We start from the raw sequence: 15,634 nt of genomic DNA, 5'->3' as shown, positions 1-15,634 counted from the left end.
GACTGAAGCGACTTAGCAGCAAGGGTGGTAAAAGAGAGCCTATCCCTAACTCCCTCAAAGCCCCAAGGCAGAGGATTATAGGATTTTTCACTGTGAAACTGAACAGCTCAAGAGAATATACTTCATATTTCCTGTAATAAGACCACCTTTTTGCCTTTTATCTATCCTACAGTGAAGTCTGCTAGCCGACTGTGCTTGCACTTCGTGATTCCATTTGCTTCTTAGTATCTCCTTCTAAATATGAGTCAGGAGCCAAGCATTGCCATATACTTGAGAAAAGTCTCTAATACAAGAAGAGGCCAAAAATAACAGGAATAGAAGCCAAAGAAAACAAAGCATATGCAAGGAAAAAATTAGAGAATATATTTCAATCATGAAATAATAACAGTTTATTTAAAAGGAACCAAGTAAGAAAGCAGTTAAGCATAGTATAACTAAAATAAAAATTCAATAGGAAATCTTGAGGATAAAGTAGAAATTTCTAAGAAAACTAGACTAAAAAGACAAATGGAAAATTGTTTTTAAAGTTAAGAAACTTAGAGGATTAGTATAGAAGGCCCAACACTGCAAATAATAGTTCAAGAATGAAAACTCAAAGAAAATAAAGAAAAAAAATCATTATAGAAGTATTTAATAATATAAGATATTTTCCAGAATCAAAAGACAAAAACCTCCAGATGGGAAGGGTTTATCTCATATGTAGTGCATATAGTATATATATCATCATATATGAATGATAATACAACACAATGAAATTTTAGAACCCCAGGATATAAAACAAAGAGCCCCTCCCCATTCTCTACCCCGTACCAAACCTTTTAGGAAGAGAAAACATCTCATTGAATAGAGAAATGGAAAATCAAATAGCAAGACTTTCCACAGCAAGACTAAAATTTAGGGAAAGGGAATATACAGAGCCATGCTTTTTAAATTTTCTGTGAAAAAATGGTTTTCGATTTAAAAGTTTTACTACACCAAATTGTTGGAAGTTGACTCTGTATCTTTAGTTCTGAAATGAGTCTCTTATAAGTAGGATATAGAGGGATCTTGGTTTTTTAATCCAATCAGCCATCTTGACTGAGCACATTTGATTCAAGTATTCAGTCCATTGACATACAAAGTGATTCTGGGTAGGTATGTCCTTATTGCCATTTTGTTATTCCTTTTCTGGTTGTTTTTGTAACTCTTCTCTGTTGACTTCTGCTTTTATTCCCTTATGGGTTGATGGTTTTTCTTTAGTAGTAAGCTTGCATTCCTATCTCTCTAGTTTTTGTGTATCTATTGTAGGTTTCTGATTTGTGGTTACCATGGAATATATATATGTTGACCTATAACTATATCTACTTGTTTTAAATTTATAGTCATTTAAATTCAAACACATAATAAAAGATCTATAATTTTTAATTCCCTCTCCTTTATTTTGTGTTTTTGATGTCATATTTTACGTCTTCATGTTTATTCCTTTACTGATTATTATAGCTATAGTTGATTTTGCATTTTTTGTCTTTTAATTTTTGTAATAGCTTACTTACATTGTTGATTCTCAGTCTTTACTATAAATCTGCCTTCACTAGTGGGATTTTTCCTTTTCTATAGATACTTACTTCTTGTTATAACCTTTTCTTTCCCATTTAGAGAAGACCGTTCAACATTTCTTTTAGGATCAGTTTAATATTGATGAGCTCTTTTGATATTTGCTTATATGACAGGTTCTTTGTATCTCTTCAATTATAAATAATAATGTTGCTGGTAAGAGTGTCTCATGTTTCAGCACTCTGAATATATCATGCCACTCTTTTTTGGCCTACATAGTTTCTGCAGAAAAATCAGCTGATTAATTTATGGGGTTCCCTTCTTTATGACTCTTTACTTTTCTCTTGCTACCATTAGAATTATCTGTCTTTAATTTTTATCATTTTAATTATGAAATATCTTGGCATAGATCTGTTTGTGTTCATCTTTTTTAGGACCCTCTGTGCTAGAGATCTCTTCAAGAAAATTAGAGATACCAAGGGAACATTTCATGCAAAGATGGGCTCGATAAAGGACAGAAATGGTCTGGACCTAACAGAAGCAGAAGATATTAAGAAGAGGTGGCAAGAATACACAGAAGAACTGTACAAAAAAGATCTTCACGACCCGGATAATCACGATGGTGTGATCACTTATCTAGAGCCAGACATCCTGGAATGTGAAGTCAAGTGGGCCTTAGAAAGCATCACTATGAACAAAGCTAGTGGAGGTGATGGAATTCCAGCTGAGCTATTTCAAATCCTGGAAGATGATGCTGTGAAAGTGCTGCACTCAATATGCCCGCAAGTTTGGAAAACTCAGCAGTGGCCACAGTACTAGAAAAGGTCGGTTTTCATTCCAGTCCCAAAGAAAGGCAATGCCAAAGAATGCTCAAACTACTGCACAATTGCACTCATCTCACACGCTAGTAAAGTAATGCTCAAAATTCTCTAAGCCAGGCTTCAGCAATACGTGAACCATGAACTTCCAGATGTTCAAGCTGGTTTTAGAAAAGGCAGAGGAACTGCAGGACCGACTCCGGTGCCCCCGCCGCCCGCGAAGCCGCCGCCGCCGCCGCCACCGCACGACGCCCGCCGCCGCCCCTGCCCCGCCGCCGCCGCCTCGGGACCGGCTGTATGGTTAGGCCACAATCTTCAATGAGTAGACATATTCCTCAGTTCTGTGGTGTTCTCGGTCACACATTTATGGAGTTTCTGAAGGGCAGTGGAGATTACTGCCAGGCACAGCACGACCTCTATGCAGACAAGTGAACTGCAGAAATTCATTACTGCTCAACCAAGAAGCCCCCATAAGACTGGTTAACCTGGACACAGAGGTGTTGAATTGAAATCCACAGAGCAATTTTATACAAGAATTCTGATCTGGATGGGGTAAACCTCAGTGCACTTCCTTTCTATTGCCTCAGTATTACTGGATTGAAGAATTGCTGCTTCTTGTTAAGAGGTTCATTCATTCATTACTCCCAACTTCATACTTAAAAGCACTGAGAATTTCAAGTGGAGTATATTAAAGTTGACTGTGTTTCTTTGCATCATTTCTGTATTCAATTTTTAAAATTCTTTCATATCCCTATTGAGTGTTTTTTAAGTAAATTAACATGGCTCGAATGAACCGCCCAGCTCCTGTGGAAGTTACATACAGGAACATGAGATTTCTTATTACACACAACCCAACTAATGCAACGTTAAGCAAATTTATAGAGGAACTTAAGAAGTATGGAGTTACCACAATTGTAAGAGTATGTGAAGCAACTTATGACACTACTCTTGTGGAGAAAGAAGGCATCCATGTTCTCGATTGGCCTTTTGATGATGGCGCACCACCATCTAACCAGATTGTTGATGATTGGTTAAGTCTTGTGAAAATTAAGTTTCGTGAAGACCCTGGTTGTTGTATTGCTGTTCATTGTGTTGCAGGCCTTGGCAGAGCTCCAGTGCTTGTTGCCCTATCATTAATTGAAGGTGGAATGAAATACGAAGATGCAGTACAGTTCATAAGACAAAAGCGGCGAGGAGCTTTTAACAGCAAGCAACTTTTGTATTTGGAGAAGTATCGTCCTAAAATGCGGCTGCGCTTCAAAGACTCCAATGGGCATAGAAACAACTGTTGCATTCAGTAAAACCAGGGTGCATGATGCCATTGATTGGAAGTGGAACCTGAGACAGGATGGAATTTGTCGTACATAGCAGATAGCGCGCGTGACTTGGTGAATAAGTCTGATGAAGCTTCCATAGGAGTGTTGAAAAGCAGTTTTACCAGGCCATAGGCCTGGCAGAATTGTAGTCTCTGTTCAGGTTATGATCAACCTATTTGGATACTAGTAAAGAATTCTTGCTGTTCAGCATTTAATATGTGCTTATAATTTATACCAATTGACCTTTCCTGAAATCATGCAGTATTGAGTCATGTCATTAAATCTGTTTCCATGCCAGAATCTTACCAATATATAAGACATTTAGAAAGACTAGGTGCCAAAATACCCAGCACAATACTTGTATATTTTTAGTATCATATAGAACAAATCCCAGGAACTATGAACACTCTGGACCTTATGTGGTTTATTCCTTGCATCATTTCAACCATAGAAAATAGGGCCTATGAGGTTTGTTTGCTCACAATATGTTTACATCTCCCACATTCATACCAGTATACATCAGATTTGCTCCCTTTTTATTAACCAAGTCTTACAGTGATTATTTAATATCTTTCTATAAATCTCACTTTATGTTGTAGAAGGCCTCCATTTTGAAAATCTACATTGTACAGAAGCACATGTCTTTAATGTCTCCAGACAAAAGCCTTACAGTTCATTTTAATGTTTGCACTTTGGGGTGCAACTTACAGGGAGGGCCTGAAAAAAGAATGGGAGGGGGCTATTAAGTATTTTTAGTAAAATGTTGCCTTTGTCTTGTGCAGAACATGTAGAATATGCGCTTTAATTTAGTAAATATTTTTTTAAAAGGTAGAAATACTTTGTTACTGTAACTAAAACAATTCTTAAATCAAAATTTCTGAAATTCTTGTAATTTTTTTTCATACTTACCTGAAGTTGTTTACCGACTTAGTTTTGTTTGAAGTGTGATTCCCAGCCTCTCTTGCAAAAAAAAAGTGGGTTTCTGCTAATGAATTGAGCAGACATTTAATATTTTATATACCTTTTGAGCTGTGTAACTTAATATTTGGATACTTGACAATTTGTTTTATTATGTAATTGATAAAATGGTGATGTGTATTAACGTTAGCTCAACCATATATTTATACTGTCTGGGAACAAGTGGTTATAGTTCTGTGGGAGAAATAATTTGTCAGTGTTCACCAGCTTGTAAAAATCTAGTGCAAGAGCTTAAACATTAAATAAATGATGATATGCAAAAAAAAAAAAGAAAAGAAAAGAAAAGGCAGAGGAACCAGAGATCAAATTGCCAACATCTGTTGGATCATGGAAAAAGTAAGAGAGTTCCAGAAACACATCTATTTCCGCTTTATTGACTATGCCAAAGCCTTTGACTGTGTGGATCACAATAAACTGTGGAAAATTCTGAGAGAGATGGGAATACCAGACCACCTGACCTGCCTCTTGAGAAATCTGTATGCAGGTCAGGAAGCAACAGTTAGAACTGGACATGGAACAACAGACTGGTTCCAAATTGGAAAAGGAGTACATCAAGGCTGTATATTGTCACCCTGCTTATTTAACTTATATGCAGAGTACATCATGAGAAATGCTGGACTGGAAGAAACACAAGCTGGAATCAAGATTACCAGGAGAAATATCAATAACCTCAGCTATGCAGATGACACCACCCTTATGGCAGAAAGTGAAGAGGAACTAAAAAGCCTCTTGATGAAAGTGAAAGAGGAGAGTAAAAAAGTTGGCTTAAAGCTCAACATTCAGGAAATGAAGATCATGGCATCCAGTCCCATCACTTCATGGGAAATAGATGGGGAAACAGTGGAAACAGTGTCAGACTTTATTTTTGGGGGCTCCAAAATCACTGCAGATGGTGACTGCAGCCATGAAATGAATAGACGCTTACTCCTTGGAAGAAAAGTTATGACCAACCTAGATAGCATATTAAAAAGCAGAGACATTACTTTGCCGACTAAGGTCTATCTAGTCAAGGCTATGGTTTTTCCAGTGGTCATGTATGGATGTGAGAGTTGGACTGTGAAGAAGGCTGAGCACTGAAGAATTGATGGTTTTGAACTGTGGTGTTGGAGAAGACTCTTGAGAGTCCCTTGGACTGCAAGGAGATCCAACCAGTCCATTCTGAAGGAGATCAGCCCTGGGATTTCTTTGGAAGGAATGATGCTAAAGCTGAAACTCCAGTACTTTGTCCACCTCATGCAAAGAGTTGACTCACTGGAAAAGACTCTGCTGCTGAGAGGGATTGGGGGTAGGAGGAGAAGGGGACAACAGAGGATGAGATGGCTGGATGGCACCACTGACTCGATGGACATGAATCTGAGTGAACTCCAGGAGTTGGTGATGGACAGAGAGGCCTGGCGTGCTGCAATTTATGGGGTCGCAAAGAGTCAGACACAACGGAGCGACTGAACTGAACTGTCCTTCCTATGCCTAAATATCTGTTTCCTTCTTCAGGTTTGGAAAGTTTCAGCCATAATTTCATTAAATACATTTTTGACCCCCTTCTCTCTCTCCTGTTTCTGGGACCCCTATAATGTGTTGGTACAGAGGTCCCTTGAACTATTTTTGGTTTTCAATTTGCTTTTCTTTTTGCTGTCCTAATTGGATGATTTCCATTATTATATATTCCAAGTCTTTATCACTTAGTCTGCTGTTCATTTCTTCTTTCATTTCAGTTATTTTATTCTTCAGTTCTGACTAGTTCGTTTTTTATATTTTCTAGTTCCTTGTTAAAATTCTCAGTCTGTCATCCTTAATTTTCCCTTGATAACATTTTTATTACTAGTATTTTAAACTCTTTTTCTGGTAAATTATTTCTGTTTTGTCCATTATTTTGTCAGGTTTTCCTTGCTCTTTCAGTTGAAACAAATTCCTCTGATTCTCATTTCACTCATCTTTTTCTATCTCTATAAAATCACATGAACAGCTTTCTGTGCGGTCTTGAAGGGATTTTTCTTGTGTGGGAGTGTTCCTATACAGTCTGGCTGTGCCCTGCGGCTTTGATGGAAGAGCTGGATCTGACATAAACACGAGTCACATCTTTCCCCAGGGTGTGCTGGCAACTTTCACCTTGGTGGGAGATGGGGCTTGAGATGAAGAGGTTACGGCCAGAGCCCGGTGTGAGCTAGGGCTTCTCCTCTGCTCAGTGGCTGTCATTGTTCAGTCTGGTGTGGGAGCAGGTTTCAAGTTTCTGGAGCAAAATATCTGAGGGTCAGGTTTGAGATTCCCTTTAAGTATGTGTTCTCCCCTCTCCCAGTACTGGCATCCTCTCCCCAGAGGTGAACAATGCTGGAGTAAGAGGGGCTGGTACAAGCACTTGGTGTGAGTCTGAACACAGGCTGCCTCAGCGTCAGCTTTAGTCAGCAACTAGAACCACTTCTGATGTGCTTTCTTGTAGGCACCAGTAGTGGCCAGGTCAGAGTCACCTTTGTGCCTCACAGCCAAGCTCTTCCCTTGCACACAACAGCCCTCACCACAGTGTGGCGCTGTGACATGTGACAGGTGCAGCCAGAGCAGTCACTAGGCTCAGAGACTGGTTCAAGCTGACTGGTCATGGGAAATGTTAGGTGTCGGTCAGCATTAGACATAGTTTCAACACACTTTTTCTGCCCTGTTTCAGGAGTAAACTGGCATGTGTGCACTCCTCACAAATGGAGTCCAAGCTTCTCACAGTTCTCCTGTTAGTCTTACCAGCTCTCTAATCAGTCAAAGATATTCATCTTCCCAGTGTCAGACCCCAGGGCTGGGATGCCCAATATGTAGCTCAAAGCGCTCACTCCCTAGAGAGGATCTCTACCTATGTAATTTCCTTCCTCTTTTAAGTCCTGTCCCAGGGCAAAAATCTTGACCTAATCACTTTTCTTCCTTTCCTATCTGGATCTTTCTTACAGCCTTGGTTGTAAGGAGTCTTTCTGCCAGTATCCAGTTAGTTTTCAGTGAGAATTGTTCCACATATTGATGTGTTCATTGGGGAAGATGAGTTCCACAAGCTCCTGCTCCACCATCTTGATCTCTTCCATCTTAATCAAAATTCAGATATAATTAGATTGGAAGATTGCAATAGGGGAATTAGTAGAAGAGGGACTGTGTAAAATGAGGCTAACCATTTCTTTTTAACAAAAACAATATCAATAGATGACATCTAGGATTGGTGAAATAGAATGTAATTTTAAAATGAGTATATTGTCTGGAAATAGAGTGGTACATACTTAAAATATTAGCTAAAAATGTAAAAATATATGGATTCTAGATAGTAAGGGAAAATATGCATAAATATCTTCAATAGAAAGTATTATTTCAACAAGTATGAATACAAATTTCAAATCACTAGTAGCTTAAAGTGCTTCCTCCTTAAAAGGATATGTTTTAACAGGATTAAAGTAGAATTAGTTTTAAGAACCCAATGAGAAACCTATAAGCAGTTTCTCTTGCGTAAATTATAACTATAAATATTTCTGTGCTTATTTTATTTTTAAATACTCAACTTATTTTGTTAGTGAAAAAAAGCAAGGAACAGGAATATGCACAAATGATTCCCAAACTTTTAGAAGAATATAATGCAGGTTATATATTTTAAGAAAACTATGCATGCATATAAATTTATATGAAGGATAACTTTGCAAGGACGCAACTGATATTGGGAATGATGGTTACCTATGAGGAAGAGAAATGTAGTCTGGCGATCAGAAATGATAGGAAAATTTGCTTTTATCTACATAAATTTTTGTATTTCTTATTTTAAAATATCCTTATAAATGAATTTGATTATATTAGAGGGAGGGAGATTTTCACCATGATGAAAAATCCCAGCAAATTAATTACAGTGTGTGCATTTTATAGCATGTTAAATATTATATATAAATAAAACAAATATTTGAATGCACTTCATAATTCTGACATAAGACATACAAGAAAAGGAGAAGGTTGCAGCATGGAAATGTAAAATGTGGATTTCTTTCGGAATTGGCTGAGTTTAGTGCCAATGTGATACCCAGAATCTGGAGTTCATTTGAGCCATTTGAGCTAAAGGCAGTGCTGTGAAAGCCATAAGATCATCCAGGAAACATCTAAAGAATGAAAGGAGTTGGTCAAAGCAATAGTAATTTAAAGGACAGCACAGGAAAAGAGATTGAGATGAAGCCAAAGAATTTGTTAGGAATGTCAGTCACAGTTGCTTTCACATACTCTGCCCTTTCTAGGGAAGCTGCCCTGCTTAACAGACTGTCATAAATAATAGCGCTTAACTCTCATTGGCCTCCAGTTCCTCTCCCCTCCATAGCTGATTGGTTCAACATGGCCACCAGACCTGCAACCATCCATCCACCCATCCATTCACACACACACACACACACACACACACACACACACACATTCTACTTTCTATAAATGCTTGAGAGGTAAGAGGGGGAAACAGCCATGAATTTCAGAAGAGGGTATGAGGAGATATTAGAAACATGAAGTAATAAGGGAATATAAACACTTTGAAAAAAAGAACTAAGATATATACACAGAGAGAAAAGTCAATTAGTAAAAATAGAGAATATAAAATCAGAAATATCCTCCTCCTTAAAGAAGAGTGTCAACTTTAATGAATGCACAACTGTGAGGAAATCTCTAAAAGTACTCACATAATGTGTTTAAATCCCTTCTATATTGTTATAAGAAAACTGAATTTGTGACCTAGAAAATAAAACAAAGAACTTTGGTGAGCTAACTAATCTCATTAACATAAAGTTCTAAAGTATGATTATATAGACTCAACTCAGTTTTGTATCATTGCAGATATTTTTTAGCCTCCCATTCACTGTAAAGACATTCTGTCTAAAAAAGTTGTTCTGCTTTAGCAGATGTCTGACTTTCTGATGTGAGGTTCATAAAACATATTTTGAATAATTTTAAAAAATCCAAAATGTGACTAATATTAGAGAACTGACAGTTTGTGAATGTTAATTACTGCTTATCTGTCCATGCTGTGCTTAGTCACTCACTCATATTTGACTCTTTACAACCCACGGACTGCAGCCTAACAGGCTCCTCTGCTCATGGGGATTCTGCAGGCAAGAATACTGGAATGGGTTGCCATGCCCTCCTCCAGGGGATCTTCCCAACCCAGGGATCAAACCCAGGTCTCCCACATTGCAGGCAGATTATTTACCGACTGAGCCACCAGGGAAGCTTATTATGTCAGATATAAATAGTTTTAAAATGTACCCCAGGTGTTCTGAGGGTCTGGGTTTTTTTCAGTCTTAAACCGAATCATTTCTTCCGTACACATTATAAAAAACTGCAGCATGATTCCCACTCTCTGAAACCAGAATCCCTCTGCTGTCTCCCCTCTACAGTGGTTCAAATCATTTTTTTCTGATAATCACACTTAAAATGTAGAGCATTGTTCAGGATTTTAAGAGTAAAGAACTGAGAAGATCCTCTGAAAGAAACTGAATTAATAGTGAATTTTCAGTATGTATCTGCAAAGCTTTTTTGCCACAAAAGATAGCATATTTACATGTTATTGGGATTCAGCTGTGGACATTTTGGGAGCCTATGGCAACAGTTTGTGAGGATGTGAAGCAACTGGAAGTCTCACATATTGCTATGGAAGTGTAAATTAGTAAACATTGTGGGCAATGTCTAGCACCTATGAATGCCAAAGAGTTGCCTGCCTCTGAGCCAGTAATAACACTCTAGATATAAGTGTAGGAGAAGATAGGAGAAGTAAGTACATTTGTCCACCAAAAGACATTGAATAAGAATGTTCATATCAGTACTATTCATAGTAATTCCAAATTGTAAAATATCCAGATGCTATCAAAAGTAGAATGGATAACTAAAGCATTCACACAGTGAAGTACAATACACTAATGGGAATGGATGATCTACTAATACACATAATACATTGGATACATATCACAAAAATAATGTCATGCAAAAGAAGCCAGATACAAGAATACATACTGTATAATCCCATTCATAAAAAAGTTAAAAATTAATATATTCTCTTAATTCAGATGATCAGAAGAGAATAAGGGATCAGAAGCAATGGTAATGTTCTATTTTTTGATCTGGTGTTGGTTACACACATATTCAATTTCTGAAAATCTGTTGAGCTGTTTTCTTATAAGAAATATACAATTCTGTGTTTATATACATCAAAAAATTTTAAACTATGCTGCTTTATTGTTGCAGATGGGATTTCTTTGTAAAAATTCAGTGAGTACTATGCTTATGATGTGTAAATTTATTTTTAAAAAGTCTTCCTCACTTCCACCCCAAATAATGATACTAGAGACACACAATATAGGAAGAGGAGACTTATTTGTGTCTCTGGGGCTGGGGCTAACAGGTTCTGCCAGAGACTCCTCACTCCAAGTTCCCTCACTGCTCCTCTCCACCCATAGATAGATGTGAGCTAGATAAGTTGCTCGACTCTTTGTGACTCAAGGGACTGTAGCCTGCCAGGCCCCTCTGACCATGGGGATTCTCCAAGCAAGATTACTGGAGTGGGTTTTGCCACACCCTCCTTCAGGGGATTTTCCCAACCAGGGGATCAAACCCACTTCTCTTATGTCTCCTGCACTGGCAGGCAGGTTCTTTACCATTAGTGCCACCTGGGAAGCCCCCATGCAGTTCAGTTCAGTTCAGTTGCTCAGTCATGTCCGACTCTTTGCAACCCCATGGACTGCAGCATGCCAGGCCTCCCTGTCCATCACCAATTCCCAGAGCTTACTCAAACTAATGTCCATCAAGTTGGTGATGCCATCCAACCATCTAATTCTCTGTTGTTCCCTTCTCCCCCCACCTTCAATCTTTCCCAGCATCAGGGTCTTTTCTAGTGAGTCAGTTCTTCACATCAGGTGGCCAAATATTGGAGTTTCAACTTCAGGACTGATTTCCTTTAGGATGGACTGGTTGTCTCTCCTTGCAATCCAAGGGACTCTCAAGAGTCTTCTCCAAAACCACAGTTCAAAAGCACCAGTTCTTCAGCAGTCAGCATTCTTTACAGTCAAACTCTCAAGTCCATACAAGACTACTGGAAAAACCATAGCTTTGACTATACAGACATTTGTTGGCAAAGCAATGTCTCTGCTTATTAGTATGCTGTGTAGGTTGATCATAGCTTACCTTCCAAGGAGCAAGCATCTTTTAATTTCATGGCTGCACTTCACTTTCACCTTTCACTTTCATGCATTGGAGAAGGAAATGGCAACCCACTCCAGTGTTCTTGCCTGGAGAATCCCAGAGATAGGGAAGCCTGGTGGGCTGCCATCTAAGGGGTCGCACAGAGTCAGACACGACTGAAGTGACTTAGCAGCAGCAGCAGCAGTCACTATCTGCAGTGATTTGGGAGCCCCCAAAAATAGTCTATCACTGTTTCCATTGTTTCCCATCTATTTGTCATGAAGTGATGGCACTGGATGCCATGATCTCAGTTTTCTGAATGTTGAGTTTTAAGGCAACTTTTTCACTCTTCTCTTTCACTTTCATCAAGAAGCTCTTTTGTTCTTTTTTGCTTCCTGCCTTAAGGGTGCTGTCATCTGCATATCTGAGGTTATTGATATTTCTCCTGGCAATCTTGATTCCGGTTTGTGTTTCATCCAACTGGGTGTTTCTCATGATGTACTCTGCATATAAGTTAAATAAGCAGGGTGACAATATGCAGCCTTGACGCACTCGTTTCCAGTTTTGGAACCAGTCTATTGTTTCATGTCCAGTTCTAACTGCTGCTTCCCGACCTGTACACAGATTTCTCCAGAGCCAGGTTAGGTGGTCTGGTGTCCCATCTCTTGAAGAACTTTCCACAATTTATTGTGATCCACACAGTCAAACACTTTGGCATAGTCAATAAACCAGAAATAGATGTTTTTCTGGAACTCTCTTGCTTTTTCGACGATCCAGTGGATGTTGGCAATTTGATCTCTGGTTCCTCTGCCTTTTCTAAATCCAGCTTGAACATATGGAAGTTCACAGTTCACGTACTGCTGAAGCCTGGCTTGGAGAATTTTGAGCATTACTTTGCTAGTATATGAGATGAGTGGCAGAAGCGTGGTGGCTGTGACAGACCTCACAGAAGTGCAGCGGCTGCCACGGACCACGCAGACGCGCAGCGGAGAGGATCTACCCCACCTTGGAGGTCAGGGGCAGAGGCCGAGCGGAGCAACCCCACATCCAAGGAGGGGCAGCTACGTGGGCACAGGAGGGCCAAGAGGAGCTACTCCATGTTCAAGGTCAGGAGGGGCAACCTTGTTCCAAGGTAAGGAACAGCGGCTGTGCTTTGCTGGAGCAGCCGTGAAGCGATACCCCACGTCCAAGTTAAGGGAAACCCTAGTAAGATGGTAGGTGTTGCGAAATGGCATCAGAAGGCAGACACACTGAAACCATAATCACAGAAAACCAGCCAATCTGATCACACGGACCACAGCCTTGTCTAACTCAATGAAACTAAGCCATGCTCTGTGGGGCCACCCAAGACGGCGGGTCATGGTGGACAGGAGTGACAGAACGTGGCCCACTGGAGAAGGGAATGGCAAACCACTTCAGTATTCTTGCCTTGAGAACCCCATGAACAGTAGGAAAAGGCAAAATGATAGGATACTGAAAGAGGAACTCCTCAGGTAGGTAGGTGCCCAATATGCTACAGAAGACCAGTGGAGAAATAACTCCAGAAAAAAGAAAGGTGGAGCCAAAGCAAAAATAGTACCCAGTTGTGGGTGTGACTGGTGATAAAAGCAAGGTCTGATGCTATAAAGAGCAACACTGCATAGGAACCTGGAATGTTAGGCCAATGAATCAAGGTAAATTGAAAGTGGTCAAAAGGGGATGTCAAGAGTGAACATCGACATTCTAGGAATCAGCAAACTAAAATGGACTGGAATGGGTGAATTTAACTGAGATGACCATTATATCTACTACTGTGGGCAGGAATCCCTTAGAAGAAATGGAGTAGCCATCATGATCAACAAAACAGTCAGAAATACAGTACTTGGACGCAGTATCAAAAAGAATACAGTGATCTCTGTTCATTTCCAAGGCAAACCATTCAATATCATGATGATCCAAGTCTATGCCGCAAACAGTAATGCTGAAGAAGCTTAAGTTGAACTGTTCTATGAAGACCTACAAGACCTTTTAGAACTAACACCCAAAAAGATGTCCTTTTCTTATAGGGAACTGGAATGAAAAAGTAGGAAGTCAAGAAACACCTGGAGTAACAGGAAAATTTGGCCTTGGAATATGGAATGAAGCAGGGCAAGGGCTAATAGAATTTTGCAAAGAGAACACACTGGTCATAGCAAACACCCTCTTCCAAAAACACAAGAGAAGACTACACGTGGACATCACGAGATGGCCAACACTGAAATCAGATTGATTATATTCTTTGCAGGCAAAGATGGAGAAGCTCTATACAGTCAGCAAAAACAAGACTGGGAGATATCTGTGGCTCAGATCATGAACTCCTTATTGACAAATTCAGACTTAAATTGAAGAAAGTAGGGAAAACCACTAGACAATTCAGGTATGACCTAAATCAAATCCATTATGATTATACAGTGGAAGTGACAAATATATTCAAGGGATTAGATCTCATAGAGTGCCTGATGAACTATGGACTGAGAGTTCGTGACATTGTACAGGAGACAGGGATCAAGACCATCCCCATGAAAAAGAAATGCAACCCAAAATGGCTGTCTGGGGAGGCCTTACAAATAGCTGTGAAAAGAAGAGAAGTGAAAAGCAAAGGAGAAAAGGAAAGATCAGTTCAGTTCAGTTCAACTCAGTCACTCAGTCGTGTCCAACTCTTTGTGACACCATGAATCACAGCACGCCAGGCCTCCCTGTCCATCACCAACTCCCGCAGTTTACTCAGATCCACAAAGGAAAGATACACCCATTTGAATGCAGAGTTCCAAAGAATAGCAAGGACAAATAAGAAAGCCTTCCTCAGCAATCAAAGCAAAGAAATAGAGGAAAACAACAGAATGGGAAAGACTAGAGGTCTCTTCAAGAAAATTAGAGATACCAAGGGAATATTTCATGCAAAGATGGGCTCGATAAAGGACAGAAATGGTATGGACCTAACAGAAGCAGAAGATATTAAGAAGAGGTGGCAAGAATACACAGAACTGTACAAAAAAAGATCTTCATGACCCAGATAATCATGATGGTGTGATTACTCACCTAGAGCCAGACATCCTGGAATGTGAAGTCAAGTGGACCTTAGAAAGCATCACTACGAACAAAGCTGGTGGAGGTGACGGAATTCCAGTTGAGCTGTTTCAAATTCTGAAAGATGATGCTGTGAAAGTGCTGCACTCAATATGCCAGCAAAGTTGGAAAACTCAGCAGTGGCCACAGAACTGGAAAAGGTCAGTTTTCATTCCAGTCCCAAAGAAAGGCAATGCCAAAGAATGCTCAAACTACCACACAATTGCACTCATCTCACACGCTAGTAATGTTAAAAATTATCCAAGCCAGGCTTCAGCAATACATGAACTGTGAACTTCCAGATGTTCAAGCTGGCTTTAAAAAAGACAGAGGAACCAGAGATCAAATTGCCAACATCCACTGGAGCATCGAAAAAGCAAGAGAATTCCAGAAAAACATCTATTTCTGCTTTATTGACTATGTCAAAGCCTTTGACTGTGTGTATCACAACAAACTGTGGAAAATTCTGAAAGAGATGGGAATACCAGACCACCTGACCTGCCTCTTGAGAAACCTATATGCAGGTCAGGAAGCAACAGTTAGAACTGAACATGGAACAACAGACTGGTTCCAAATAGGAAAAGGAGTATATCAAGGCTGTATATTATCACCCTGCTTATTTAACTTATATGCAGAGTATGAGAAGGTTGGGCTGGAAGAAGCACAAGCTAGAATCAAAATTGCCAGGAGAAATATCAATAACCTCAGGTATGCAGATGACACAACCCTTATGGCAGAAAGTGAAAAGGA

General features: G+C 39.5%; 1 protein-coding gene across 1 annotated transcript; it reads left to right on the top strand.

Moving 5' to 3' along the window:
- Positions 1-2,552: 2,552 nt before the first annotated feature.
- On the top strand, positions 2,553-4,915 carry LOC120858761 (protein tyrosine phosphatase type IVA 1-like). The gene has a single exon (XM_040235067.1). It carries the CDS (start codon positions 3,131-3,133, stop codon positions 3,650-3,652), a length of 522 nt encoding a protein of 173 aa, XP_040091001.1. The 5' UTR covers positions 2,553-3,130; the 3' UTR covers positions 3,653-4,915.
- The last annotated feature ends 10,719 nt before the right edge of the window (positions 4,916-15,634 follow it).

The sequence above is a fragment of the Oryx dammah genome, unplaced genomic scaffold (genome assembly GCF_014754425.2).
Source record: "Oryx dammah isolate SB20612 unplaced genomic scaffold, SCBI_Odam_1.1 HiC_scaffold_2, whole genome shotgun sequence".
In the NCBI taxonomy this organism is placed as follows: Eukaryota; Metazoa; Chordata; class Mammalia; order Artiodactyla; family Bovidae; genus Oryx; species Oryx dammah.
Note: the sequence above shows the minus strand (reverse complement) of the source record. Positions and strands in the feature narration are given on the sequence as shown.

Excerpts from the sequence above, each read along its gene's own strand:
- LOC120858761 (XM_040235067.1), top strand. The coding sequence starts at position 3,131 with ATGGCTCGAATGAACCGCCCAGCTCCTGTGGAAGTTACATACAGGAAC.